This window comes from Colletotrichum graminicola, assembly GCF_000149035.1.
Source record: "Colletotrichum graminicola M1.001 genomic scaffold supercont1.62, whole genome shotgun sequence".
In the NCBI taxonomy this organism is placed as follows: domain Eukaryota; kingdom Fungi; phylum Ascomycota; class Sordariomycetes; order Glomerellales; family Glomerellaceae; genus Colletotrichum; species Colletotrichum graminicola.
In genome coordinates this window covers 96332-124026 of record NW_007361066.1, presented here as the reverse complement: position 1 = coordinate 124026, position 27695 = coordinate 96332, and the positions used below count along the sequence as shown (strand labels likewise).

General features: G+C 54.2%; 10 protein-coding genes across 10 annotated transcripts; 7 read left to right on the top strand and 3 right to left on the bottom strand.

Moving 5' to 3' along the window:
* Positions 1–76: 76 nt before the first annotated feature.
* Positions 77–2226, top strand: GLRG_10538 (major facilitator superfamily transporter; the record flags this gene model as incomplete). The annotated part of the gene is made up of 9 exons (XM_008101223.1): positions 77–328; positions 384–460; positions 518–569; positions 627–801; positions 862–885; positions 960–1031; positions 1090–1596; positions 1650–1810; positions 1876–2226. The coding sequence occupies 9 exons, from the start codon at positions 77–79 to the stop codon at positions 2224–2226; spliced, it is 1671 nt and encodes a 556-aa protein (XP_008099414.1).
* Positions 2227–3190: 964 nt separating this feature from the next.
* On the top strand, positions 3191–10672 carry GLRG_10537 (beta-ketoacyl synthase domain-containing protein; the record flags this gene model as incomplete). The annotated part of the gene is made up of 5 exons (XM_008101222.1): positions 3191–4370; positions 4437–8722; positions 8789–9204; positions 9267–9747; positions 9815–10672. 5 exons carry the CDS (start codon positions 3191–3193, stop codon positions 10670–10672), a joined length of 7221 nt encoding a protein of 2406 aa, XP_008099413.1.
* A 545-nt stretch (positions 10673–11217) lies between these two features.
* GLRG_10536 (cytochrome P450 monooxygenase) lies at positions 11218–12843 on the bottom strand (the record flags this gene model as incomplete). Its single annotated transcript, XM_008101221.1, has 2 exons — positions 11218–12489; positions 12574–12843. The coding sequence occupies 2 exons, from the start codon at positions 12841–12843 to the stop codon at positions 11218–11220; spliced, it is 1542 nt and encodes a 513-aa protein (XP_008099412.1).
* Positions 12844–13347: 504 nt separating this feature from the next.
* Positions 13348–14939, top strand: GLRG_10535 (hydroxymethylglutaryl-CoA synthase; the record flags this gene model as incomplete). The annotated part of the gene is made up of 4 exons (XM_008101220.1): positions 13348–13404; positions 13471–13573; positions 13647–14743; positions 14802–14939. The coding sequence occupies 4 exons, from the start codon at positions 13348–13350 to the stop codon at positions 14937–14939; spliced, it is 1395 nt and encodes a 464-aa protein (XP_008099411.1).
* A 500-nt stretch (positions 14940–15439) lies between these two features.
* On the top strand, positions 15440–17484 carry GLRG_10534 (cytochrome P450; the record flags this gene model as incomplete). Its single annotated transcript, XM_008101219.1, has 8 exons — positions 15440–15527; positions 15604–15648; positions 15712–15798; positions 15860–15962; positions 16157–16481; positions 16545–16713; positions 16810–17209; positions 17286–17484. 8 exons carry the CDS (start codon positions 15440–15442, stop codon positions 17482–17484), a joined length of 1416 nt encoding a protein of 471 aa, XP_008099410.1.
* A 414-nt stretch (positions 17485–17898) lies between these two features.
* On the bottom strand, positions 17899–19398 carry GLRG_10533 (2-nitropropane dioxygenase; the record flags this gene model as incomplete). The annotated part of the gene is made up of 7 exons (XM_008101218.1): positions 17899–18031; positions 18102–18323; positions 18377–18580; positions 18685–18932; positions 18989–19069; positions 19152–19222; positions 19287–19398. 7 exons carry the CDS (start codon positions 19396–19398, stop codon positions 17899–17901), a joined length of 1071 nt encoding a protein of 356 aa, XP_008099409.1.
* Positions 19399–19810: 412 nt separating this feature from the next.
* On the top strand, positions 19811–21621 carry GLRG_10532 (cytochrome P450 monooxygenase; the record flags this gene model as incomplete). Its single annotated transcript, XM_008101217.1, has 2 exons — positions 19811–20866; positions 20926–21621. 2 exons carry the CDS (start codon positions 19811–19813, stop codon positions 21619–21621), a joined length of 1752 nt encoding a protein of 583 aa, XP_008099408.1.
* A 265-nt stretch (positions 21622–21886) lies between these two features.
* On the bottom strand, positions 21887–23050 carry GLRG_10531 (uncharacterized protein; the record flags this gene model as incomplete). Its single annotated transcript, XM_008101216.1, has 2 exons — positions 21887–22617; positions 22681–23050. 2 exons carry the CDS (start codon positions 23048–23050, stop codon positions 21887–21889), a joined length of 1101 nt encoding a protein of 366 aa, XP_008099407.1.
* A 696-nt stretch (positions 23051–23746) lies between these two features.
* Positions 23747–24883, top strand: GLRG_10530 (methyltransferase domain-containing protein; the record flags this gene model as incomplete). Its single annotated transcript, XM_008101215.1, has 1 exon — positions 23747–24883. The coding sequence occupies one exon, from the start codon at positions 23747–23749 to the stop codon at positions 24881–24883; it is 1137 nt and encodes a 378-aa protein (XP_008099406.1).
* A 1092-nt stretch (positions 24884–25975) lies between these two features.
* GLRG_10529 (glucan 1,3-beta-glucosidase) lies at positions 25976–27256 on the top strand (the record flags this gene model as incomplete). The annotated part of the gene is made up of 1 exon (XM_008101214.1): positions 25976–27256. One exon carries the CDS (start codon positions 25976–25978, stop codon positions 27254–27256), a length of 1281 nt encoding a protein of 426 aa, XP_008099405.1.
* Positions 27257–27695: the final 439 nt, after the last annotated feature.

Below are 27695 nucleotides of genomic sequence, written 5' to 3'. Positions count from 1 at the left end.
TCGAGTGACCGTAGATGTACGACAACCCCCACTAACTTCTACGAAATACCATCCAGACAATTACGAGCTCTCCGCAATGGCGAATCAGCCCGTTGTATCGCCTGCTTCACAGGATAGCCGCGACTCAGAGGACGTCAGTCAAAACGACGAACTCCTTGCGCCATATTCCGATATGGAAGACCGCCCTCCAAATCACAGCCAAGAAGTTCCTCAATGTGACGATGGAACAAAAGCCTATGCCATCACAGATGCTAAGTTTATCTTGGTCGTTGCCGCCTTGACCCTGACCTCTTTTCTGGTCATGCTGGACATGTCTATCCTTCCAACTGTGGGTAGAGGACCGCTCGACACATTATCCCATACCTGACTGACAAACACATCAGGCTATCCCCGAAATCACGACCGAGTTCCATTCCCTGAGAGACATTGGTTGGTTCGGTAGCGCTTACCTGTTGGCAAGGTCAGTGTGTTTCCATTAGGAGCCGGGACCGAATATCTAACGATGGAGTCTTAACAGTTCCACGATGCAACCATTGACGGGTAAGCTGTACCTGGGCTTTGGTCTGAAGGTAAGTCAGCGGAACGAAGCTTGATTGGCTATCAACGTCTTATAACCCGTGGAATAGCACCCATTCCTCGCTTTCCTCGGAGTTTTCGAGTTGGGTTCGCTATTGTGCGGCGTGGCACCGAACTCGAGACTTTTCATTCTCGCACGAGCCATAGCAGGCCTCGGGGCTTCGGGTTTACTGAACGGGGCACTCAACATCATCGCTGCTATTACTCCGATGCATAAACGTCCAGGTAGGCACAGTCGAATGAGTAACACATTGGAGACGTCGAGGAAGCTGACAATTAATTCAGCACTCATTGGGTTTATGATGCTGAGTAAGTCTTCTCTCTACAAGAAAGGAGGATGTGGGCTTTTATAACTACCTCCAGGCTGACGCTCGTTACACCAGTTGGCCAACTCGGAATGATTGGCGGTCCATTGATCGGTGGCTTTCTCACGCAATACGCGGGATGGCGATGGTGTGAGTCACAGTGTCTTCTAAAACTTGCTCGACACGAGTTGACATATAAATGCTTCAGGCTTTTACATCAACCTGCCAATCGGGGCCATCTCGGCCGTGATCCTATCCAGCATTACCATTCCGGACGGCTTCGTCCGTACCGCAGCAAAGAACACAACCGCATTGTCGGTTTTCTTAAGCCTTGACCCAATTGGCTTCGTCCTGTTCTCCGCCTTGACAGTCACGCTTTTCATGGCCCTGCAGTGGGGCGGGAGCGTGTATGCGTGGTCGAACCCCGTCATCACGGGAATGCTATGCGCCTCCGGCGGTCTATTTGCCGTGTTTTCTGCGTGGGAGAAGTTCGTGGGCGAGAATGCCATGTTCCCTTATTCGGTGCTACGAAAGCGCGTCGTTTGGGCTTCTTGTTTGACCATGTTTCTCATGCAGGGTTGCGCGCTCATCTACTTGTACTACCTGCCAATCTACTTCCAAGCGGTGCGAGGTTCGTCTCCGCTCTCAAGCGGCGTGTACAACTCTCCAGGTATTGGAAGCCAGATGCTCTTGGCCGCGATATCCGGTGTCTTAGGTAAGCTGTCCTCAAAACTCCGAGGTAGTGCTGTCGTTGCTGAATTTGCGTAGTCGGGAAGATGGGATACTATCTTCCGTGGGTCATCGCGAGCGGCATTCTCGGACTCGTCGGGTCGGGCTTGATATCGGCTCTTAGGCCCGACACCAGCCCGGCCGTCTGGATCGGCTACCAGATCATTGCTGGTGTTGGGCGAGGGTGTGGTTCCATCATGGTAGGTGATTATCTTGGCAAACGTTGACCTCGTTGGCCGGAACTGACCGTTCTCTTTCTCTTCAGCCAATGGTGGCAACCCAGAGTGCCCTCTCGCCCGAACAAACGCCACTGGGCATGTCACTGGTGGCATTCTGTCAATCGTTTGGGGGTTCCGTGTTCCTCACATTCGCTCAGGTCATTTTCAGCTACAGTCTTGTAGACGGGTTGAAGACATTCGCACCCACGGTCGATATACAGACGGTAATCGATGCCGGTGCTGCTGGCCTACGAGACGTGGTTCGGCCCGAGGAGCTGGCCGGCGTTATAGAGGCTTACAATTTGAGCTTCACGCGAGAGTTCCATCTCGCCGCAGCTGCCTACACTGCCATGATTTTCTCAGGCTGGGGAATGGGGTGGTATAGCGTTAAAAAATAGAGGCAGCCTTGCCTGAGAGGAGTGTAGGCTTGTGGGATAAAGAATAGTCTGTTGGTTTTAGATGCATAGTACGGATCAGATTGACGGATGTTGAGACAAACCAATCCAAGGTAGCCAGACAGATACCACGATCCATTGAACCAGGTCCAATACACAGCTTCTTATCTACCTTATTTTAGCCTATGAATGGTAAGAATGATGAAAACACGATATTTGTATGCATGCCTTTTGTCTTTCGTTTCTGGCATAGTCTACAAATCTTGAGCATACGGAAACAAGGCATCAACAAATGTAGCATGTTTCTCTGATGAATCTAACTATGGCCTATTCTATACTTTCATTTGTCGCCGGAATCCGTTGTACTATTTTAAATTTAAGGGTTTTCGTGGTACCTGATCTTTCTGGCTTGAGTAAAGTGGTAAAGTGTAAGTCGCTACGGATTACCGTACAATATAAGGCCATACAGAAATGTATTGCGGCGTAATAACGTAAGTTGAAATGTCAGCCAGTAAGATGCCCGTTTGATGTATTAAACGTGAGAGGCCAGACAGAATAAGCACCAAGTAATACGCAAGTGACTATCATTATGCATTATTATGCAGCACGGAAAAGAGGGTCAAGAGCACGGCTTACGGGCCCATCTGTGCTTACTTTACTCTTTGCCAGACCCTTTCTGTGAAGTCTACTTGTGACTGGGTGTTGTCCGGATGCTGCTTCAACGGTGTCAAAAAAAAACATGGCAGCATGATTATCTGCACCATGTCAGCGTCAACTGGTTGTTGACAGTTCACCTGAGCCGTTGGTTCCATGGTTTAGCCGCGGAGCCATTGACTGGTCATCAGTACCAGAGTTGAAAAGAGTCATTATGCTGTTTCGGACCTATAATTGAAGACGGGCCCATCCTGTGTCTGTCCGTACCATTCACTTCATCCACTTTCTATACTTTGAGTGCACATTTCACAACATGTCTGAACCAACATATGACAGCCGGGAGCCTATCGCCATTGTAGGCTTCGCATGCCGCCTCCCCGGTGGTAACTACTCACCCCCACAGTTCTGGGAGTTTTTGAAACGAGGCGAGATCGCGTACAACAAGGTGCCCGAGTCGAGGTTCAACCATGCGGCTCACTACGACGGGTCTCTGAAGCCGAGGACGATGCGCCAGCCGGGTGGCATGTTCCTCAAAGACATTGATCTGGCAGACTTTGACGCTAAATTCTTTGAGCTGTCGGCGACCGAGGCCACGGCCATGGATCCCGCGCAGCGGCAGATGCTCGAAGTGGTCTACGAGGGCTTGGAGAACGCGGGCATCCCGCTGGACAAGGTGAATGGCCAATCCGTCGGCTGCTACGTCGGGAATTACGCCTCGGACTATGGCGACATGGGTGCCCGAGACCCGGAAGACCGGTCACCAGGACACGGGTTGGGGATCGCGCGCACCATTCTCGCCAACCGCATAAGTCACTTCCTCAACATCCACGGACCCAGCGTCACACTCGATACGGCTTGCTCCAGCAGCTTGGTCGGCCTAGATCTGGCCTGCCAGGCTCTGCGGGCGCGCTCGATCGACACGGGCATTGTGGCCGCTGCCAACGTCTATATGAGCCCGGAGCACCTAATCGATGCCGGCGGCGTCGGGGGAGCACACTCGCTCACGGCCTTGTGCCACACGTTCGATGCCGCGGCCGACGGCTACGTCAAGGCCGAGGCGGTAAACACCGTCATTATTAAGAGGCTGTCGGATGCCGTTCGCGATAGGGATCCCATCCGTGCCGTGGTGCTCGGTACGTCCTCGAACCATAACGGAAGGACGATGGGCATCGCCAGCCCAAGCGCGGACGCTCAGGCGATGGCCATTCGGGCCGCCTACGCCAATGCTGGCATCACCGACTTCAACAAAACAGCCTTTTTCGAGTTCCACGGAACAGCAACCCAAGCAGGCGACGCCGCCGAGAGTCAGGGAGCCGCGTCCGTATTCTCGGCGAGCCGTTCTGCCGAGAATCCACTCATCATTGGATCTGTCAAGAGCAACGTCGGCCACTCGGAGCCGGCCGCCGGCTTGACGGGTCTAATGAAGGCGGTCCTCGCCATCGAGAACGGCGTCATTCCAGGCAATCCCACGTTCATCAACCCCAGCCCCAAGAGTGAGTCGGCACGACTTGTGTTGATCTGAATCGGAGTGCGTATGAACTGACGTGGATAATTTATAGTTGACTTTGTTGGGAACAAGATGAAGGCCACGAGAACGTTAATCCCGTGGCCCACCGATGCTCTACGGAGAGCCTCTGTCAACTCTTTTGGCATCGGTGGCTCCAACGCGCATGCTATAGTCGAGGCGGCCAGGGCAGAGGATTGTTCGAACCACGTATACTCATACCGCGACAAGGACGGAGACTTTACGCTGGACGACGACGACGACGACGACGACAAAGCGAAACAGACGTATACCCTCGTCTTGTCGGCAAACGATAGCGCCAGCCTCGCTGCAAACATCCGAGCCTTCTGCGCCCATCTCATCAACCCCAACGTCAAGGTCGATCTCGCGGACTTGGCGTATACGCTATCCGAGCGCCGTTCGCGATTGTTCCACCGAGCCTTTGTATCCACCAAAACGACAGATATTTACGAGAACCTCTTCACCACGGCCAAGAAGAGCCCCAAGACACCCAAGGTTGGGTTTCTGTTTACCGGCCAAGGAGCCCAGTGGCCTCGAATGGGTAAGGCTCTGGTGGATGCTGTTCCGTGGATCCGTACCACGCTGGAAGACATGGACAAGATTCTTCAGTCCCTTCCCAACCCGCCCGAGTGGTCTCTCGTATCCGAGCTGATGGAACCCCGCTCCGCCGAACATGTGCGCCAGCCGGACATGGCGCAGCCGCTCGTAGCTGCGCTTCAAATGTGTCTCGTGGATGTCCTCAGGTCCTGGGGAATCAAGCCGAGCTCTGTCCTCGGCCATTCATCCGGAGAAGGCGCCGCTGCCTATGCTGCCGGCTGGATGTCGCGCAGCGATTGCATCAAGTGCGCCTTCTATCGCGGCCAGGCGGCGAAGAACATCAGCGACCAGATGGAGCGAGACGTTGGCATGCTCGCCCTCGGTCTCGGCGCCGAGGCGGCGGCACCATTCCTGGAGAAGCATCGCGGCGATGCGTTTATCGCATGCTACAACAGCCCCAGCAGTCTCACCATCTCAGGCAGGCTCTCCGCGCTCGATAGTATCAGCGAGGAGGTCAAGGCAGCGGGATACTTCGCGAGGGCCTTGTTGGTCGACATGGCTTATCATACCCCGTTCATGGCCGCCGCCGCCGAAGGGTATCAGAAGCTCCTCGACAAGGACCAGGAATTCGGGCGTGAAGACGGCTCTCAGTCCGGCATCGCAATGTTCTCCTCGGTCACCGGTCTGAAGAACGAGATGACGACAGGGTCGACGTACTGGAAGAACAACATGATCTCTCCCGTCCGTTTTGACGCCGCGCTGGAGGAGATGCTCAAGCAAGACTCTCCGGATATGCTGATCGAGATCGGCCCAGCCGGTGCTCTGGCCGGTCCCGTTTCGCAGCTACTCAAGTCCCTGGCCAACGCCGGGAACGTATCGTACTGCACCGCTTGGAGTCGTGGTGCCAACGCCAGCAAGTCGTTATTCGACGTCGCCGGCCATCTCTTCGCTACAGGTGGCGACGTCGACCTGGCCCTCGTCAACCGGTACAACGACAAGAAGGTACGCACAGTCGTCGACCTACCCAACTACACGTGGAACCACGACGTCAAGTACTGGCACGAAAGCGCCGCCAGCAAGGACTGGCGGTTCAGAAAGTTCCCCGTCCACGACCTCCTGGGTAGCAAAGTGCTCGGCGCTCCCTGGCACACTCCCGTCTGGCGCAACCGCCTCAACGCTAGCAATGTGCCGTGGATCATGCAGCACAAGATGGGGGGCGATGCCATTATGCCCGCGGCCGGCTACCTGACAATAGCCGTAGAGGCCCTCTTCCAGAAATTACGAGCTATCGACCCCAAGGAGTGTCCTGCGACCCCCAACGAGCTCTGCTACTGTTTCCGCAACGTGCGCTTCCAGCGGGCCATGGTGGTCGAGGAGGACAAGGACGTTCGCATGATGGTGACGCTGAACAAGGTCCCCGGCAGCGATGACTGGCACGAGTTCCGCATCTCGTCTACCTCGGAGGAGGACGTGACGGCGGAACACTGTTTCGGACTAGTCCGAACCCAAGACGCCGTCGACGATGTCGCGCAGAACCTCACACCCCCCAAGTCCACCGCACCGGTGGAGCGCTGGTACAAGGCCACCCGGGATATCGGCATGGGCTTTGGGCCCGTCTTCAAGCGAATGCTCCAAGTCGAATCCACCAGCGGCGTGCGTGCGTGTCGGGTGCTGCTCACGATGGAGCCACCGGCCTCGGCGTACTCGCCTCAGTCTTACTACCCAGTCCATCCGGCTGCTCTGGACGGCTGCTTCCAGACGCCCATCCCGGCAAATATGGAGGGAGAGATCGTCAACGTCCGGGATGTCATGATTCCCACAATCGTAGACGAGGTCGTCATTAACAAGGTGCCGAAGCAACTCAACAATGCCCTTGCCGAGGCAACATCAGTCTACTCGGGACGAGGCCGACCAGACCAAGACAAGAGCTGGGTTGCTAGCAGCTCTGTTGTCGATTCCCAGAGCGGTGCGTTGATGGTTCGCATCACAGGTCTTCACTATATCAAGCTAGACGTGCCTCCGACTCCGGATCCCCACGTCTTTGACCAAGTCACTTGGGTTCCGGATGTCTCCCTTCTGACGCAGGACCAGTTGCTGCATCTTGACCCGGCCACGTCGGGCGATCGACTCAACAGGATAATCGACCTCGTGGCTTACAAGAAGCCTGCCCTGAGAGTCTTGGAAGTCCATCTCGACGAAGAAGACACTTCGTGCCTGTGGTTTGATGCAGAAAACGCGGCCTACAGACAAGCTTACGCCCGGTACGACTTTGTTGCGTCAAGCAGCAAGCCTCTGGCAAGCGTTTCCGCCAAGCACGAGGGCAAGGAAGACAGCGGCTTCTCCCTCATGCGCTTGGAGGAACAGGACCTCGGCCTCGAGTCTCCGGAGCCCTACGACCTGGCCTTGGTCAAGCTTTCAAAGACGTCTGTGGCGGATGATGTCTTGCGCATCGTTCTGCCCCTTTTGTCGACCGACGCCTGCACGCTTGTGGTGCGTGGAAGTGAGGAGAACCAGGCGGTCGCGGAGCAGGCTGAGATCACAGACGAGTCCGAGGAATTTGAGCATGTCACCAGCTCCGCAACCTCACAGACGGGGTCGGCGGCTACGCCTTTGCGATCTTCCGGGTCGGACGACGGAAAAGGGTCCAGCTCCATCGACTCGGCCATCCTGGACCATGAAGCCCTCAAGATCGACAGCACCGCGGCTTCCATCGAGCTCGGGGACATGACTCAAGATGGACGCTCTGCCTATCTCTTGTCGTCGATCGGGTCCTTCCTGGGCAACAAGTCCACCACACCGCGGACAATCGTGGTCCCTCGCCTGAGCGGTGGCGGCGATTCGGCTCTGACGGCCTCGCTTCGGTCAAGCCTCGAATCGGCAGGATGGCTCGTAGAGGAGCGTACAGCTCCGTTTCAACCGCTCGCAAAAGACGAAATTGCTCTGGTGCTGGACGAACTGACGAGCCCGCTACTTCGACACGCCAATCAAGACCAGTGGGATGCCATCAAGGCTCTGGTTAGCTCCGGCAACCCGGTCCTCTGGGTCACCAAGGGAGCGCAGTCGTCTGCTACCGACCCCGATCACGCCCTCGTGTACGGTTTATTCCGCGTGGCTCGTCGAGAAGACCAGGGCGCCAACCTTACCATCCTCGACGTGCAGTCCAGCACGGGTCACGGGATGGAGGCCGCCCTGGACAAGGTGCTCCGGCTGCTGGCCCAAGGAGCGATGACGGAGAGTGAGGTGATGGAGCGCGAAGGCATCCTGCACATCCAAAGGGTCGTCCCGGATGTGCTAGTCAACGAGTTCAAACGCGCAGAGACGGAAGGCATGCCGGTCGTCTCAAAGTCTTTCCACGGCAACGAGGTACAGGTCCAGCTCAGGGCCGAGCGACTGGGAACCCTCGAGGGCTTGACCTGGTGCGAGACGGAATCACAAGAGCCTTCCATTCTGGAGGATCACATTGAGGTAGAGATCATGGCTGTCGGTGTCAACTTCAAGGACGTCGCCGTCACCATGGGCGTCGTGCCTGACAACGAATACAGCCTCGGCTACGAGTGCGCCGGTGTCGTCCGGCGACTCGGCCCGGCGGTCAAGAAGTTCCGCGTCGGCGATCGTGTTTGCATGCTGAAGCAGGGAAGCCATGCGAACCGCATCCGCGTCCACATCGATCGCTGCCACGTCATCCCTGAGACGATGAGTTACGAGGATGCCGCAACCATTCCGTGTGTGTACTTGACGTCTCTTTACGCCTTGTATCACTTGGCAAGCTTGCAAGAGGGCCAGGTAAGTTTCCAGATCTTGGGACCGAATGTTATCTCATAACCCGCGCGTGCTAAACGATTGCTACAGTCTGTCCTCATCCACTCGGCAACAGGAGGCATCGGCATCGCCTGTATCGAGCTCGCCCGACATAAACAGGCCGAGATCTACGTGACCGTAGGTACAGAAGAGAAGCGCCAGTTCTTGGAAAGGGAGTACGGCATCCCGAGGAGCCGCATGTTCTCCTCTCGTAGCACAAAATTTGCAGGCGAAATTATGCAAGAGACCAACGGCCGCGGCGTCGATGTTATTGTCAACTCTCTGATCGGAGAATTACTCGATGCCTCTTGGAGAATTCTCGCGGATGGCGGCATAATGGTTGAGATCGGCAAGAGGGATATCGTCAACCGTAACACCCTTGCTATGGAGCCCTTTGACAGAAACTGTTCGTTCCGCGCTGTCGACCTCTCCTACACGAAGCACTTCAACGAACCGATAGTAGCAAGGTCTGTATCCCGTGTGCTTACGCCCTCAAGATGACCGCCTCATACTGACGCCAAACGTGTAGGCTTTTGACTGAGCTCTTCATTCTCATCAATGCTGGCCACATCAGACCGATCCACCCAGTCACCACCTACGCCTTTGAAGATGTGCCCGCGGCCCTGGCCTATATACGGACGGGACGTCATCTTGGAAAGATTGTCATCACGAACAAGTACGACAAGGAGATCTTGGTGCCCACGCGCCCCGCCGTCAGGCCGCTGAAGCTATCCCCAGACGTCTCCTACCTCATCGTGGGCGGTTTGAAGGGCCTCTGCAGCACGTTGGCTGTGCATATGGCGCAGCACGGCGCTCGGCACATTGTCGTCAGTAACCGCAGCGGCATCAGCGACGAGGTGTCAGCCAAGGTTGTGCGGGACTGCATGTCGTACGGATGCCGGGTGACGGAGGCCAAGGGAGACATTGGAAACGCCGAGTTCGTGAGAAGATTGGTGCAAAATACCTTCCCAAGACTGGGCGGAATCGTTCAAGGAGCCATGGCGCTTAATGTAAGTTTCGAATCTGGCGGCGGCTTTGGCCTAGACGTTTTGACATGCTCTGACATTCTATGCGCAGGATACGAGCTACGAGTCCATGACCAAGGACCAGTACCGTGATACCATCTACGCCAAGGTCGAGGGCACCTGGAACCTGCACAATGCGACCCAGGAGCTGTTGAAGCAGCCCCTCGACTTCTTCACCATGCTCTCCAGTACCTCGGGTGTTGCAGGTCGGGTTGGCCAGGCCAACTACGCAGCCGCCAACACGTTCCTCGATGCCTTTGCTAGCTGGCGACAGCGCCAGGGCCTGTGCGGCAACTCGGTCAACCTCGGACTCATCGAGGACATTGGGTACGTGGCAGAAGACGAGACGGGACTGGACGCCAAGATCAACAGAGCCCATTGGGTCCCCATCTATGAAGGGATGCTGCGCCGCATCTTTACCTACTCGGTCTTCCAGCAGGACCGGCACTCTCCGCTCAATAAGGAGAGCAGCGCTCAGCTCGTGACGGGCATCGCGTACCCCTACCCGCAGGACGGGTCCGACACGTCGCTCAACCCTCGCTTCAGCCACTTGTGCTCCTCCCGTGGCGCCGACCGCAAAGGCGCCTCGGACGGCGGCGATGGCGGCGACGATATCGATCAGGGCGTTCGGAATCTGCTGTCGCTGAACAAGTCGGGCGTAGACATTGCGACCTTGACCAAGGCGTGTACAGACGTCATTTGTTTGCAATTTGCACGCATCTTGCGACTAGGTGACGCCGTCGAGCCCGGCAAGTCGCCCATGTCGTACGGGCTCGATTCGCTGTCGGGCGTCGAGCTGCGCAACTGGGTGCGAAACAAGCTCGATGTTACGCTGAGTACGCTGGACATTGTCAATGCTACATCCATTCTGGCCCTGGTTGAGAAGATTGTGGCCAAGATGCTGGAGTAGTACGGGCAAAGATAGGAGGATAGATATGACAGCTCGACCATGTAGACTGTTTATCATTTTCAATCTAGGTTATCTCTTTATAGAACAAATCATGTTACATCGTGTACCGTTTTTGGCCTTTATATGCTGAAAAACCTGGCTAAAAGGAGAGATAAAGGCTGACTATTTGCTGTAACCACAACAAACTGTCACGAGAAACCACATTCTCACTTGTCACAGGCGCACTACCTAGCACCATCTTAACGCTATAGTAAGAGATTATCAGAATTGTAAGAAAGCAGATCGGGGCTACGGCTACGTGAAAGTCTAGTCGTCTCTGAGCATAGTAGCTTAATGACTATCCAATGAGTCTATGAGCACACTTACAAGCTAACATAGCTCTACTTTCATAACCACTTAGCCTACTCAACTAGCTGCCCTACGGAACTAAATGATAGGTATGTTGATAAAAGTATCACAGATGAGATAGAATACTATTGTGAAGAGTATATAGGTAGCTAGAATTGTAGAGTCATCGTCTCAAACCCCCACGAAAGACCAAGAAATTACAATTCAATTTCTGCAGTCCTCCGGCAATAGCTCAAGCGACACAGCGGACTCAAAAGATTGCCGATACCGATATGAATAAAGGTCGGGTTATCCGGGGCATCAGGCAGCTTCCAGTCGTAGTGCAACAAGAGGAAGCAGAGGGCAATCTTCAACTCGTTACTCGCGAAGAACCGCCCCGGACACCCGTGGTCACCGTAGCCAAAACCCAAATGCTCTGGTGTCATCGAGGTATGCTGCCAAGTGTTGGACTTGCCGCTCTTTGACCGCAGGTTGAGGAAGCGGTACGCGTCCAGCTTCTCCGGTTCAGGGTACAGTTCCGGGTCGTCGAAGCGCCCCGCGATCCACACACGAGATCCCTTGGGGAGCACCGTACCGTCCGAAAGTCGGACGTCCGCGTACAGGTATCGGTTGACCGACGCGGCAGAAGCCGGGTGCATGCGTTGCGACTCCTTGAGGAAGCTGTCCATCAGCCTCATCCTGTGCAGCGTCGTGCGCGTCCAGCCCTCGTCCTTGAGTTCTCGCACGATCTCCTCCCGCAGGGGCTTGAACAGCTCTGGGTGCTGGCACAGATCGACGAGGGCCTCTGCGAGAGCTTCGGTCGTCGTGTGGATCCCGACAACGCTCATTCCCAGTTGGCCTGCAGTATAGTCAATGTCGCTTGCTCGCGCCTGGGCGACCATCCATCCGATCAAGTCCGCCACCTTCTCCGGCTTCTTTCCCGCCGCAAGCGCCTTTCGCACTTCCGTCTTGCGTTTCTCGATGAGGGGCTTCAAGATCCTGCGTGCCTCGCGGACTTGGCTACGAAGCTGCCTATACATTGGGTTGAACCAGACCGAGATGATCCGCCGTAGACTCGGGCCATCGCGCATGGCTACGGATGCTTGGAACAGATTGACGGTATGGCTCTGTGCGATGGCAAGCCACTCTGGATCGCGGCAAAGTTTTGGCCCTAGGAAAACCCTCGACGAGAGACGGGAGACGAAGTGACCCGTCAACGACTTGATGGAGATTGTGTGCCACTCTTTGTTGTTGCCGAACACGTCCGGAGTGGCTAGCCTCGCTTCGTCGACCAAGGAGTCCGTCACGGCCCCCATGGACTGGGTGAGGTTGATGCGGACCGCGTCTACGACGACTCGCTCATGCTGGCTCAGGAATGTCATGCCGTCGAACCCAGGCCAGCCCGCAAAGTTATCGCGAGTCTGGCTTTGGATCAAATTTGCCATCTCATTTTTTCGAAACTCTTCGGTGAAACGATTTGGTAGCATGATCTAGAGAATTTGGGTGTAAGCATTGAGATATCCTGTCGCCACTGACAATCTTCAATTTCTCCAGGAGTCACAGTATTGTCTCACCTTTGGACCCGTGCCAGTCATGACTTGAAAGGCGCTCTTGTTCGCTGCGAGACCCTTTGCCATCACCCTGTGGCCATGCTTCATCCATGCTTCCTTTGGGCTCAGGCCCTCCTCTTCCAGGCCAACGAGCGGGAAGCCTTTCAGAGGTCGCTCTGTTTCGGACTGCTTCTTCAGCTTATACGCAATGGCGATCACCACGGCAGCCGCTACGAGGGGCAGGTAGCCAACGGCAATACGATGGAGCACTTGGTATAATCCTTGGAGCGACATCCTGGGCGATAAGGCCTCAATTGCCAGTACAGAGCACACGTCGAGGTAGACCTTGACCCTAAACATACTTATCGTTATCAAGCGGTACTTATATTACCTGGTTAAGCTAGAGTAATCCGCATCTCAGCCTACGACCCATGATGATATCCACCCGTAATGTAAGCCGGGGCTTACCCACGTACGTCTTATTCTTTGAGTGGTAAGCCGAACCTGACAAAACATACAGGGCGACGAGATACCCAAATGCCGGCCATGTCATCAGGAATTACGGCAGTTTCACAGACTGAATATGGACCCTTCTCGCCTTGCTTACGACTATGTAGTAGACGTTGGGGCGAGTCTTGAAGCAAATCTATGCTTCATGTCAATTCCATTATAATCACCAGCCCGGCACAGATGAACACTCTCTCCGAAGGTGCTTTTGAAACCATCACCTGTCTAGAGTCAGTCTTTGGATTGGCATTGCCCGAAAACCTGTCGACACACTAAACCATTCCGGACACGATGGCACCGCCTGCAAATGTTGGCATCAAAGCCATCGAGCTATACTTCCCTGCCCAGGTCCGTACCACAAACATGAAATCACATCAGCAAAATGAGCTTATTTGCTGATTTAATACGAGGTAGTGCGTCGACCAAGCAGAACTAGAGAGGTACGATGGTGTCAGCAAAGGCAAATACACAATTGGTTTGGGACAGACGAGAATGAGTTTCTGCGACGACAGAGAAGGCAAGTCTTCAGTTGCTATCACTTGGCAAAGAAAGATTCTCCCCGGACACGAAGCGCTAACATCACAGCCAAGACATCAACTCGATCGCCCTCACTGCCGTGTCGGGACTCCTGCGCAAGTACAACATTGATCCACGGTCCATCGGCCGGCTTGAGGTGGGTACGGAATCGATGATTGATAAGTCTAAGTCGGTCAAGTCGGTCCTTATGCAGCTTTTCGAACACTGCAACACAAACATCGAAGGCATCGACACAGTCAACGCTTGCTACGGCGGGACAAACGCGCTCTTTAACGCCGTAAACTGGGTAGAGTCCCGCAACTGGGACGGCAGAGACGCCATCGTCGTTGCGGGCGATATCGCCCTGTACGCAGAGGGCAACGCGAGGCCGACTGGCGGTGCTGGCTGTGTGGCCATGCTGGTAGGACCCGGCGCTCCCCTAGTTCTCGAGCATGGCAGGCGAGGTTCCTATGCCCGCCACGTTCACGATTTCTACAAGCCCAACTTTTCGGTCGAGTACCCCTACGTCGATGGCCACTTGTCATTGGACTGCTACACCGAGGCCCTCGATGCTTGTTACAAAGCGTACCTGGAACGTTCCCAAACTACACCTTCAGACGACCCAGCCGGAGAGGCTCTGCAGACCAACGGCGTTGAAGGCCATCAGCTTGGCCAGAACTTGCCTGCGGACAAGTTCGATTACATGTGTTTTCATGCTCCGACCTGCAAGCTGGTGGCTAAGTCATACGCTCGCTTGTTTTACAACGACTTCATGTCTCACGCAGAAGACAAGCTTTTCGAGACCGTCCCTGCAGAGCTAAGAACAGCAAGCCCTTCGTCGAGCCTCAACGACAAGACAATCGAAAAGACCTTCATGGCCCTGTCCCAAACACGCTTCAAGCAACGGGTATTCCCCTCTACCCATGTCCCGACCCAGTGTGGGAACATGTATTGTGGTAGCCTCTATTCAGGCCTGTGTAGTCTTTTGACCCTCGTACACAGCGATCAGCTGCAGGGCAAGCGCGTTGGCATGTTTAGCTACGGTAGCGGACTTGCTAGCACCTTGTTCAGCTTGCGTGTCGTGGGCAGTACGGAGAGCATGCGGAACAAGCTCGACTTGGAGAAGAGACTAAGCGCGAGACGGGTGGTGTCTCCAGCAACACACGAAGAAGTGAGGTCCATTCCCGACACCTTCTTGAGCCCACCAATTACTAATTCAATGTTTACAGGCGTGCCGCATTCGAGCTTTTGCCCACCAGCAAAGTCCCTACCAGCCCATCGGGAGCGTAGCAGGCCTCTCCAAGTACACCTATTACCTTACTCATGTCGACAAGATGTTCAGAAGGACCTACAGGATCAAAGAATAGCTATATTGGGGATTGGTATCAAAATAGTTCTCGGAATTCCTTGTCTTCCAACATGTTGTGGACCACTTATACACAATTTTGTTCCTCAACTTCCCGAGGTTGGATCGCCCACCATCACTCCACAACACAGGCAAGCCTAGATGAATGTTGGCCCAGAGCGATTTGTGATCTATTTACCACATGTTTAGAGCCATATACAACGAACATCCCAAAACATTCCCTTTCTCTGCTAAAAATGGTGAAATCATACGCATTGTGCGTGCTGACTGTAAGCATGCTGACTGGCAATAGTAAGCGTTTCCTGAAGAAATAAGCCACTTATAATGCTTACCCTGTTTATCACCACCGATAATAGCATGCTGTTTACCTGCAACCTCACAATCTCCGATTCACGAGGATGCCTGTCCCAAGTGCTCTTCTTGTAAATCCACCAGAGATCTATCATATTGCATCTCGTTGCATTTGCGATGCACTAGCACTCTTCTAACATGCAAGAAATCATGTCCCAGCAACGCAGCTTGATGGATATTATTTACGTGTCTAGCGCCGCTGCGCTTGTGTATTGGGTGCTCTTGGCCATTTATCGCGGTACGCATCAGCGATGTCTCGTATGATGAAGTCGGAATTTCGGGCATCTTGATGTATTGACATACTCGTTTCGTAGTGTATCTATCACCGCTCTCCCGAATCCCAGGACCAAGGCTCGCCGGTAGGAAATCCTCCTCCTCTAGGAGTGCTTTGGATTGCCTAGTTCTGACCCTACCTACATCAGCATTAACATACTGGTACGAGACTTACTATGAAGTGTACAAAGGCGGGCAGTACTTTCGCATGATTGATAACATGCATGGCAAGTATGGTGAGGGCTTCCCGCCGTGAGAAAATATAATAGATGGTATTTTGCTTACTTCGAATCACAGGCCCGATCGTGCGCATCACGCCGAACGAAGTCCACTTTGAAGATCCGACATTCAACGACGTGCTTTATCCGAGCCTGGGAAAGCGAAAGATTGACAGACCTGGGTATGCTGCAGCAAGGGCGGGTAGTAAGTTCTCAAACGGCCGAAGGCGTGTTCCTTTCGATTTGTCTGTTGCTAATAAGCTACCTCATCTCTTTTGGCAGCTCCCGGATCCATCGTTGCCACAGCAGAGCATGATATTCATCGACGACGGAGAAACGCTCTCAACTCCTTCTTCTCCGGTGCGAGCGTCCGCAGACTGGAGCCCATCCTGCAGGATCATATGGAAAGAATGCTATTCCGGATGCAAGAGTCTGGTACCCAGTGCGAAGTCGTTGAACTGCATTACATATTCAAGGCCTGCGCGAGCGACATCATTACGCTTTATGCCTTTGGCGATTCTTTTCATTTCTTAGATCAGTCCGACTATGGAGTGCCTTACTTTCGGGCAGGGGAGGCATTCAACAGCATGACGCACGTCTTTGGCGCTTTTCCGTGGCTCCTCACCGTCGCATCATCGGCGCCTGGATGGCTGTTAAAGTACCTAAATCCAGACATGGCCGAGTTTGTGGACCGCAGAGAGGTAACATCCCACCAAGAAACTCCCTCGGCTCAATACCGATGCTGACATCAATGACACGTGTAGTGGTGGATAGAGAAGGTCCGAGACATTAGAAATTCCAAAGCTCCGGAGCGAGCGAAGAACACCATTTTCGGAGGCATACTCGACAGTTCCCTGCCACCGGAAGACAAGACGGACATGAGATTGGCAAACGAGGCCCAGTTGGTCGTGTTCGCCGGTGAAGGCACAACTGGTGGGAAACCCTTTCTTATCCGGTCCTCGTTTTCCGTTTGAAGTGTTGAAATCCAGGCTAACTTTAGGGGCCCCAAAGCGCACACGCTCACGTCAGCAATCTTTCATCTTTTGTCAAAGCCCGGCATTCTACAAAAGATGAAGGAAGAGCTTGCCGCCGTGGTGAGTGACGGGCGTGAAGTTCCAACATTCCAACAGATGGACAAACTTCGATACATGAATGCCATCATCAACGAAGCCATCCGCTTACACCCTGGAGCGATGCATCGGCAAGTACGCGTTTGCCCAAATGACGCCATCGTATATGTGGACAAGGAACGAGGAGCCGAGTACGTCGTGCCACCAGGCACGGTCTACGGTACATCACCTCTGACGAGCCACATGAACGAGAGCGTCTTCAAAGACCCGTACGAGTTTATCCCTGAGCGGTGGATTGATAATCCCGAAATTTCAAAAGCCTTTATGGGGTTTTCCCGAGGGACGAGAGGATGCGTAGGGTAAGGAGGCTTTCCATCTCGCGGACCGGCCAAGGCACATTGACTCAAGTCGCTTACCACAACCCTGAACTCTTAGAATAACACTTGCCCGGCGTGAGTTAAGCACTACTTTGGCCACGATCTTCTTAAAATACGACTTGTATCAGGGTCAACAGGGCCCGACTCTGGAGCTTTACGACACAATCCGCGCGAGGGACATTGACGCCGCCAGGGACTACATCTCACCGCTGCCTACCAAGGGAAGCTTTGGACTGCGAGTGAGGATCCGCAACTAGACTATCACTTAACGCAGACGGAAGAGTGATGAACATGAGCATAACGACCTCACCTCTAGTTATGTTATATTCTCCTAAAACTAAAAATCAAATCTATCCAACAATGAAAACTCTGGGGAATATAGAAATAGAGAGAAATGTAGAGTAGGTTTATGATAAGGCTGAAAATTCAGGTATATGTATAAGTATAAAACCAAATATCTATATATTTGATGAAACCTATGCAACTTTTATTATTCAACCTCGTGTTGAGAGACTTTCTGCGTTGTTACGCCAAAGCTAAACATGCTTGGCACTGTAACTCGAGATGCATGAATCACAAAGATGCCGTCAGACCTTACTGCCTCATTGTTGCGCACTCGCTATTGTCTCTAAAACAGTCTCGCTTCGTAGGTCTAATTCGAACCATACCACTCAGGAACCCGATTTCAACACCAGGCAACCAGCACCACTGAGACATTTCACTGCTTCTGCCACCATCTCGTCGACAATTTCAGCCGCAGATTGCCCCCCATTGTTAATCAGACCGGATGCCATTCCCATGGGTCTTTATATCATTGAGATAACGCTGTCAGCAAAACGGCTAGCCCAGAGTGGGAAGGGTCATGGCTACATACCTCATCGCCGACTGCTTCGCGATGTCCTCAGGTAGACCGCCAGCTTCGCGAAATGCATCCGCCTCGTGGTCGATAGGAACGATGCCTTTTGACAGCAGCCCCTGCAGCTCGTCTCTACGTTCGTGTTCCCATTTTCGGATGTAGTCCGTAGCAGCTGCACGCAACGGCCGTCCAGTCCAGATGGTCGACCTAATGGTGCTGTCAAAGCCTGCCTCAATAACCCTAATGTCCAAGGTGAGCGCCGATCACGAAGGCGAGATGATGCGATAACGTACGCTTGCTTCGATTCTTTCAAAGCGCTAGACTCCGTGGCGGTGACGAACCTCGTGCCCATCCAGACGGCAGAGGCTCCATACATAAAAGATGCTGCAAGGCCTCGGCCGTCGCAAATGCCACCAGCAGCAACGAGCTGTACTGGTTGCCCCGTCAAGGGAGACACGTACTTCTTCACCAGATCGGCGCAGGCGGGCAACAGTATACTACCACCATAGTATCAGTATTGCACTCGTTCAGTGACGCCATCATGTCTCTGCTCTGCAAAGGCGGTGATCTCCCTAGCGCACATCATGGGCATGACACGCACCTAGTGGGTATCTCGCCCGTGTGGCCACCAGCTTCTGACCCTTGGGCACAAATAATGTCTGCACCAGCGGCACATGCTTTGACGACGTGCTTTGGATGGCCAACTAGGTTCATGTAGAATATGCCATTGGCATGGAGCTTGTCAACGACGTCCTTCGGCGCAACACCTACGGCAGAAACAAATAGCTTGGCGCCGCTGCCGACGACAATGTCGATGAGCTCGTCTAGTTTTCCTTTGGTGTAGTCCCACTAGAAGCAGTTAGATCCCCAGCAACGTTTCAGCGAATCCTCGAAGGACTTCTCACGTTGGTTTTTCGCGCTGATCCGCCAACTTGAGGCAAGAGAAGATTCAGACCGAACGGAAGTGATGGGTCTTTGAGTCGATTCTGCCCGTATGATATGTCAGGATAGGTTTCTGCCCAATTATAGCCGTCTCATATGAGGCTCGATCAATGGGGACTGCTTTACCTTGACCTCTTGAATGGTGCTTCTCAGTTCGTCCGGCGTGAAGTAGAGCCCGCCAATGACACCAAGGCCGCCTAGATCTGGTTTAATAATACGAACAAGGGCAGCAGCACCTAGCGTTTGTATAATGGGGCTCACCGGCGTTGCTCACGGCGGCCACAAGTTCTGGGCCGCCCGCAATGTACATTCCAGCCGAGATTATCGGATGCTTCATGCCGAGCAACCGAGTCAAATCCGTCGACAGTGACATTTTGGATGGCGTATGTGCGATATCGTTTCCTCGACAAGGGTGAGTGTGCAGAGATCACGACTGCAGACTATGCTACCAGAATCAGCCTTTCCGGCTACAAAAGACACGACAACACGGAGGATGGGATATGGACCGTTCGGCGTGTAGAATGTATGCTATGTATGTCGCTGTCGTGAAGATTTCGCTCTTGCATTACACCCACGGTGGGCACAATTGTCCGTAAGCACGAGTGCGTATTATACATAAGCATACACGAGTAATCATTTTGCATAGGTTTAGCGTCTGGCGGAGAAACCGTTACATAGTTCACAGCCAGCTCGTTTTGTTCAATAGAAATGGGTTATTGTCTTCTGTCTGAGAATCCCAAGTCCAAGCCACATACCCCATTTCACGTCTTATGAAGCCAGCAGTTATGGCGCAGTTGTCCATGATACTCGACCATGCTCGCCAATACTCGCCAGTCCCCATATCGACGCTCTTTTTCCTGGCGGTAACCATAGGTTGCTTATTTCGCTTGTATTTCCTAGCCCTTCCCAAGCCCATACCGGGGATTCCCTACAGCAAGGACTCTGCTACGAAACTCTTCGGCGACGGCCAAGCGTACCTGAAGCACTTCAAAGATGACGGAGGAACATTCGCGACGTACTGCCAATCGGTTGCCAAATCGCTGGACGCGCCTCTCGTGCAAATCTTCATTCAGCCTTTCAAACAACCACTCCTGGTTCTTGCAGACTTTCGAGAAGCACAGGCGTTGATGCGTCGCAATGACTTTGACCGCTCCGATGACATGGCCGACATGATCTTGGGCCTGATGCCTGAACACCACATGGGCATGAAGACAGACGCAGTGTGGAAAGGCCAGCGTCTTCTTATCAGGGACCTTATGCTTCCCTCATGGCTGCACAGCGTCGCCGCTCCCGAGCTATATCAACATGCCCTCTCGCTGGTTGAGTTGTGGAGCGGCAAAGCCCGGCTGGCTGACGGAAGGGCCTTTGAGGCTTCAGAAGATCTACGTCGCGTGGCAATGGATGCTGTCATGTCTTTCTGCTTCGGGCAAAGATTCCAGGACACGGCTACCGGTCCGGCTATCGAAGCGGTGCGGAGCAGAGACATGAACGTGGACAGGCCGAATGATGCAGGACGACCCGTCATATTCCCCCACACACCACTCAGCCCCGTGCTCAATGCACTCGACACACTATTCGCGTCGATCGCCGAGATCCGAGGGAGTCCCAAGCCGAGCTGGACCTGGGCGTACATCTTGAAGAAGCCGCGATACGCCCGTGCACTCAATGTGAGGGACGCATACATCTCGGCGGAGCTCAAGTACGCAGTCGAGCAGCTGAGGGAGAGCAAAAGCGAAGACAAGGGAAAGTCAGCGGTCCATCACATGGTCCTGCGCGAGAAGAGCCTCGCCGAGAAGGAGGGGCGGGAGCCTCGGTACCTATCCAAAGTCATGATGGACGAAGTACGTCAAAACTTGGTCCCGCGCAGCTTGAAAACCGTGATACTGACGGCCTAGCACAGGTTTGCGGCTTCGTATTCGCCGGAATGGATACAACAAGCACGGTCATGTCGTGGGGTGCTAAGCTCTTGACTGACAACCCTCGGGTGATAACGTGTCTACGGACAGCGTTGCAAGCATCTTTCGCAGCAGCGCTCGCTGACGATCGAAACCCGACGGTGGAAGAAATCGTCGGGACACATGTGCCGTATCTCGAAGCCACACTCGAAGAAATGCACCGATGCGGCGGTACGACGCCAATTGTTGATCGCCAAGCCGCCGTCGACACAGAGCTTCTCGGTCATCACATACCCAAAAAGACAAACGTTGCATGTTTGACCATGGGTCCGAGCATGATGGAGCCCGCGTTCGACATTGACGAGTCCCTCCGGCACGAGTCCATCCGTGGCAAACAGGCAGAAAAGGTGAAGCAGTGGGAACCGGAGGATATGACTTCCTTCCGACCCGAACGCTGGATCAAGGACAACAGGTTCGACCCCGGAGCCGGGCCGCAGCTGGCCTTTGGTCTGGGTCTCCGGGCGTGCTTTGGAAAGAGACTGGCGTACCTCAACATGAGGATACTGTTCACGCTGCTCGTGTGGAATTTTGATCTGCTGCCCTGCCCTGAGAGTTTGTCGGATTATAGCTCCAAGTTGGTCGCGACAAACAGGCCAAACAAGTGCTACGTCTGCTTACAGAAGATCGGCTCCCGTGGTTGATACTCAAATCCAATCTCTCTTGTTTCAAACGTAAAGTAGCGCACGAAGAACTACCGGTGCTGATTTGTGATACTAACCGTGAGCACGGCAGAACGCTGGTATATACTGATCTAGTTTCTGGTAGCGAAAAATAAGCCAAAAGCTGTGGAGTTTAATTTTGCAATCGTCTGCATGCTACAGATCTACACATGACGACCTATATACAGTTGTATGTTTCTTTACCTTGTCCGGCCGCTACACAGCACCTCCTCATGTAGCATCCCTTCTACAGGCTCTTTGCGAATCCAACAATTTCCCTCATACCAGCGCTGTAAAGCTCGGAAATGGCCCGTCTGAATAACACCATGCTTCCGTGCGTCACCCCCAGGTTGACGCTCCCGACCGCGTCCACCCCTGCCGCGCACAGCTTACGGTGGTACGCGATGCCCTCATCCCTCAGCGGATCCAGCTCGTCAACCCTGATGATGTGCGGCGGCAGGCCCCGGCACATATCAACAGTTGCGTAGTACGGGAACGCTATCGGTTGAGTCCGATCCGGGATGTTGGGTGCGTAGTAGCTCTGCATGGCGCCCGCACCGGCCGTGTCGAACATGTATCCGTCGTTTGCGAGGCGGCTTGGGAATTCCCGCGCTATCCGCTCAGTCGACCAGCCGTACACGTTACACACGTTCGGCGAGTAGGCGTAGACGCCGTCAATGTCCTCGACCCAGCCTTCCTGGTTTGCTTTCAGCGCCGTCGCGAGACAGAGATTCGCGCCACCGCTCTCGCCCTCCAAGACGATCTTGCCGATGCCGAGCTCGTTTTTGTGCGAGGCGATGTACTTGACGCCTTCGGCGCAGTCGTTCAAGCCGGCTGGGAAAGGGTTGTACTGGGTTTCCGACCAGGCATTTCTGAAATCGACCGCAATGGACACCACGCCTCGCTGGGCGAGGTCAGTAAGCCAGCGAACGTTACCGGGTCGCAACGTGTCAAGGGTCGTCATGCCTCCGCCGTGGACTAGCGTGAGAGTGAGCACTCAAATCTCTTGTTTTCGTTGAAATAGGGTGCGGCTATACGAACTGTATACGACGCAGGGCAGAACCTGGCCCTCCGTCCCACGTTTCCGAAATAAATACAGCTTGACGTCGTTGCCATCAGCCCCCTTCGCTACGTAGGTGGTGCGGTCGACGGGCGGTTCATTGACATCCTGTACTAGGTCGTTCGGTAACGCAGCAAAGCCTTCCGAGAAGCCGTAGTGCTGGGCTCGCATTTCCTTCGTCAGCTGTTCAAAGGGCGAATTCTCGTCAGCGATGCCAATTGGCAGGTTTTTCTCCCATCCTTGGGTCGCCAGGGCTTCCACCAGCTTGGGATGAAAGCGCGGGTCGGTCGCCGGAGAGAGCGTTGCGTCTCCGATTCGGCCCTCGGGCTTGATAGAGTATGGGGCCTGCATCTTGCTCTTTGATACGGTCGATGGTTTGTAGCGATTACTTCATGTGCGGTTTCGTTACATTGCGAGGAAAGAGTAGAAGGGGCAACATGAAATCACGGACGAAAACGGTCTGCTTGTCTGCTACGCGGTTTGGCAAATGCTTACCGAAAGCGCGAATCTTGCTTATCCAGCTTACATGTAATGTAATACCAGTAGTGCGCGTTTCATAGCATGGACTATCACCGTTCTCTCAGAACCTGGGATGGTAGGGGTCCCTCGGCCTCATGGCTTGCGGAAATGAGTTCGACAGTCACCACCATTCTGATATATTGATAGATTGGTTCAGGAAATACGTCTCCTTACGCACCTTCAAAGACCCGTCGTTGCCAACTACGCTGTAATCAAAGTAAATCCAGGACCACCGTCGGTTAGCTAATGTGAGCACCTCCTGCGATGACTGGTACGCTTACATTTATGCTTATCCCACAATAACTGCGGTAGACAATTACCTAGTGTTAATTATACCAGAACTCGCTTACTCTACCTGCTACGGCCAATGTCATCCCATCGATGAAATGCATGTAATACGACGCATCTGGGAAGGCCATGTACAATTTGTCCGCCAAAGAAGACTCCTTTTTAAAGACTTCAGCCATCTTGTATCCTTACTCATGTAGTGAAAATAATTCCTCTACTTGAAACACAACATCCGTCATCATGTCTTTAGATGCGTACGCCGTTCTGGATGCCTTCTCGGACATCAAAAGCCGCACCGATCAGTCCATTGCTGCGAACAACCTCGACACCTACTCGTCAGAGTTCCTACCGAGGTCCGAGGACATCGCTGTTGCAATCTTTTGCAATGCCCTGGAGGAGTTGGGCTGCCCGATCCGATCGGCAGCATCTGGAGACAAGCTTTCGCGCGTCCGGCCTGCGGCAGAGCACAAGAGACTAGTGGACTATATCTATCGCGTCTTAGAGGCTCGAGCTGGTTTGATCTTGGACGACGGGAACCACCTTACTCGCACTTCCAAGGCCTGTCCCGACAGCGACATTGATTCCCTGTTGGACAGCCTGCTGCGTGATAGACCTTCCCAGGACGCGGAGATCAAGCTCATGCAGACGATTGGGAAAAGCTACGGCAAATGCCTCTCTGGTGAGGTTGATGCTGTCCAGTTGCTATTTGACGCCGCTGAGAGCCGTTCGCTGTTGAACAAGCTCTATGCCACCTCGGACGCAACAAACAGCCTCCTGCAGCCGCTGAAAACGTTTATCGAAGAGGTAGCCGCCGGTTGGTCAGCTCCAAGCCAGCCTTTGCGAATCTTGGAGGTCGGGGCCGGGACGGGAGGGACAACCTCGGTACTGCTACCTACATTGGCTCGTCTGGGCGTTCCCACGGTATACACCATGACCGACATCAGTCCAAGCCTCGTGACGCAGGCTTCCTCGGCTTTCAAGCAGTTCCCGTTCGTGGAGTTCAGAGTTGTCGACATTGAGAAGGAACCACCGCAGGAGCTGCGATGCAGCCAACATATCGTCCTGGGCTCCAACGTTGTGCATACGACCACAAACGCCCAATCCTCGTTGAAGAACATCCACAAGATGCTGCGCCCAGACGGCTTCCTCATCTTCCACGAGCTGACTATGCAAATGCCGTGGGCTGATGTTTGTTTCGGACTGTTTGAGGGTTGGTGGCGATTTGACGATGGCCGACAGCACGCCTTGCAGTCACCACAGGCTTGGGCGAAGATGCTAAAATCGGCCGGCTACGGCCACGCCGACTGGACCGACGGATCACGCCCTGAAGCAAAGCTACAAAGTCTAATACTGGGCATGGCTAGTGATATAGAGTGAGGAATTGATATCATGTGACCCTCTCATTATTTGAAGCATCCGTTATTCAGCTTCTAGCAGCAGAAGAAACAGGAGCGAGCCGATATGTACAAACATGCCGCAAGAGCAGCGTGGTTTCGCCCAAGCCACCTTCTGTAGAGGAGACCTGGGCTAGCAGTAGTAGATAGACTGCGCGGACACCTTGTGCCACACAGATGGACCTGACGGGCGTTAAATGATACCATCATCGTCATCATCATCTTGCCGCAAGAGCCGGGCAACAGGCGCCTAGATGTGAAGGACACCAGGAGCCAGGTTAAAACAGCACTGAGCACGGGTGAGGCAAGCCTGAGCAACAGCGGCGATGCTGACTAACCTAGCTAGGACATTGTGGCCTCAGGTTTTATACACGACGACCTAGGTAGGTGGGTCCAATGCGGAAAGGTACGTACTGCATATCACAACCGGGCGAGGAAGGAAGGGTCCGTCTGTTCCTGAGACCATCACGTGATGCTCTGCACTTGTTCCCAGATAGCATTGTGGCAGTGGACATGATATCCACCCCACCCCACCCCACCCCCCCGTCCGATGTCCCACTCTAAACCCACGCCCCCTGGCTGGCCTCCTTAATTTCCTAACGTGCCAATACGACCGTCATTGTTTTCCTTCACCCCTTCCCCAGTCTGTCCCTGCCTCTTGGTGCATCGGTACGTACACTACTGCGCAGGTACTGTAGGCAGGTACGCTGCACATCTCTGGCATCCACAGCCGATAATAAAGTCATCTTTGTCCCACTCCCCATTGCCTGTTCACCTCTTCCTATTCATCCCTTCAACCTTCCCAGTCATTCTTTTTTGGGTCAACGACTTACAACACCAACTCCATACACTCTTTATTTCCCATTGTTTTAGTCACAGCTAAACAGTCTCTGGACAATATCTTCCAAACGGTCTTTCCCTGCTCGACCATTCAACTTGAAACTTTGCTCCTGGGACCTGTTTTTCCACTCGTCGATCCGAACCAAGATACTCGACGCCGCGATACCACCCGCTCGAACGTCAAGGTAAACAGGAAAAACACCAAAACAAACCACACAAAAAATCCACCATCAACATGAAGGCTTCTATTTCCCTCGCCGCCCTCACGGCCCTCGCTGCCACCGCCGAGGCCCAGAACTGGTTGGGTTTCAACTCGGGTGCCACCAAGGATGACCGCTCCGCCAAGTTCAAGGCCGACTTCGAGGCCGAGTTCAAGACGGCCCAGAATCTCGTTGGCGCCCCCGGCAACTTCAATGCCGTCCGCCTCTACACCAACATCCAGGCCTACTCCACCGACGACCCCATCCAGGCCTTCGAGGCCGCCATCGAGACCCAGACGCACATCCTGCTCGGTGTCTGGGCCTCGGGCACCGATAACATTGACAAGGAGATCAGCGCCCTGAAGAAGGCCGTTACCCAGTACGGCACCAAGCTGACAGACCTCATCATCGGTGCCTCTATCGGCTCCGAGGACCTGTACCGCAACTCCGTCACCGGCGTCACCAACAAGTCGGGTGTCGGCGCCGACCCCGAGACCATTGTCGGCTTCATCAACGACTTCAAGACGGCCTTCAAGGACACCCCTCTGTCCAAGGTCTCCATCGGCCACGTCGACACCTGGGACGTCTGGGGAAACGCCACCAACAAGCCCGTCCTCGACGCCATCGACTGGGTCGGCGTTGACGAGTACCCCTACTACGAGAACGGCAAGGGCAACAGCATCGAGAACGCCGGAAGCCTCTTCGACAAGGCCTACGCTGCCACCGTTGCCACCGCCGGCGGCAAGCCCGTCTGGGTCACTGAGACCGGCTGGCCCGTCACTGGCGAGAACTGGGATCAGGCTGTCCCCAGCCCGGAGAACGCCAAGATCTACTGGGACGAGGTCGGCTGCCGCAAGCTCTTCAACAAGGTCCCCACCTTCTGGTACAACCTCCGTGACTCCAACCCCGACAACACGATGAAGTTCGCCATCACCGAGAACCTGTCCACCACCCCGCAGTTCAACCTCACCTGCCCTACCACCTTTAGCACCCCCACCGGCACCTCATCCGCGTCCGTCTCTGGCACTGCCACCGCTAAGCCCAGCTCCACCTCCGGCGCCAGCTCCGGCAGCAAGTCCGGCGGCAGCAGCAACGACACCGTCTCCACCGGCTCTCCTTCCCCTAGTGGCGCCTCGGGCTCTGGCTCTGGCTCTAGCTCTGGCTCCGGCTCATCTGGTTCCGGCTCCGGCTCCGGCTCCGGCTCCGGCGCTGGTGCGAGCACGCCCAGCACCGTGGCTAGCTCCGCCTCTGGCCTCCAGCTCCTCACCACCGGTACCCTGGCCGCCGTCATCGGCGCTTTGGCTCTCCTCTACTAAGAGATGATGATCTCAAGGGGTGTTGAGAAGTTTCGGTTAAAATTCTAGCGCATTGGCAAGGTGTCTTTTTTTGATTCTCACACTATGGACATATGTGGTTTTGTTTCTTATTATTTCCGGTATCATAGTCATGGATAGATCGAGCATAGACTGAAGAAGAAAATGAAACGATTATACCATACCACTCATTTCAAAATTGTGAAGAATAAAAGAACAGGAAAAAAAAGAGAAACCCCGGAAACTGCTCGACATACCCTAAGTTCTGATAATGTGATGGCCTCTTCACCGCCGGTGAGAGTGACTTGGCGGGTCTCAGACCGAGCGCGTCATCTCGATTCCCGCGAGGGGCCGAGGGCGTTGTTTACCCTTATTTCCAGGGCCTGACTCGTCGGTGAGCACCGTCGCGGGCCGCGTCCATGAACCTTGGCTTGGCGTCGCA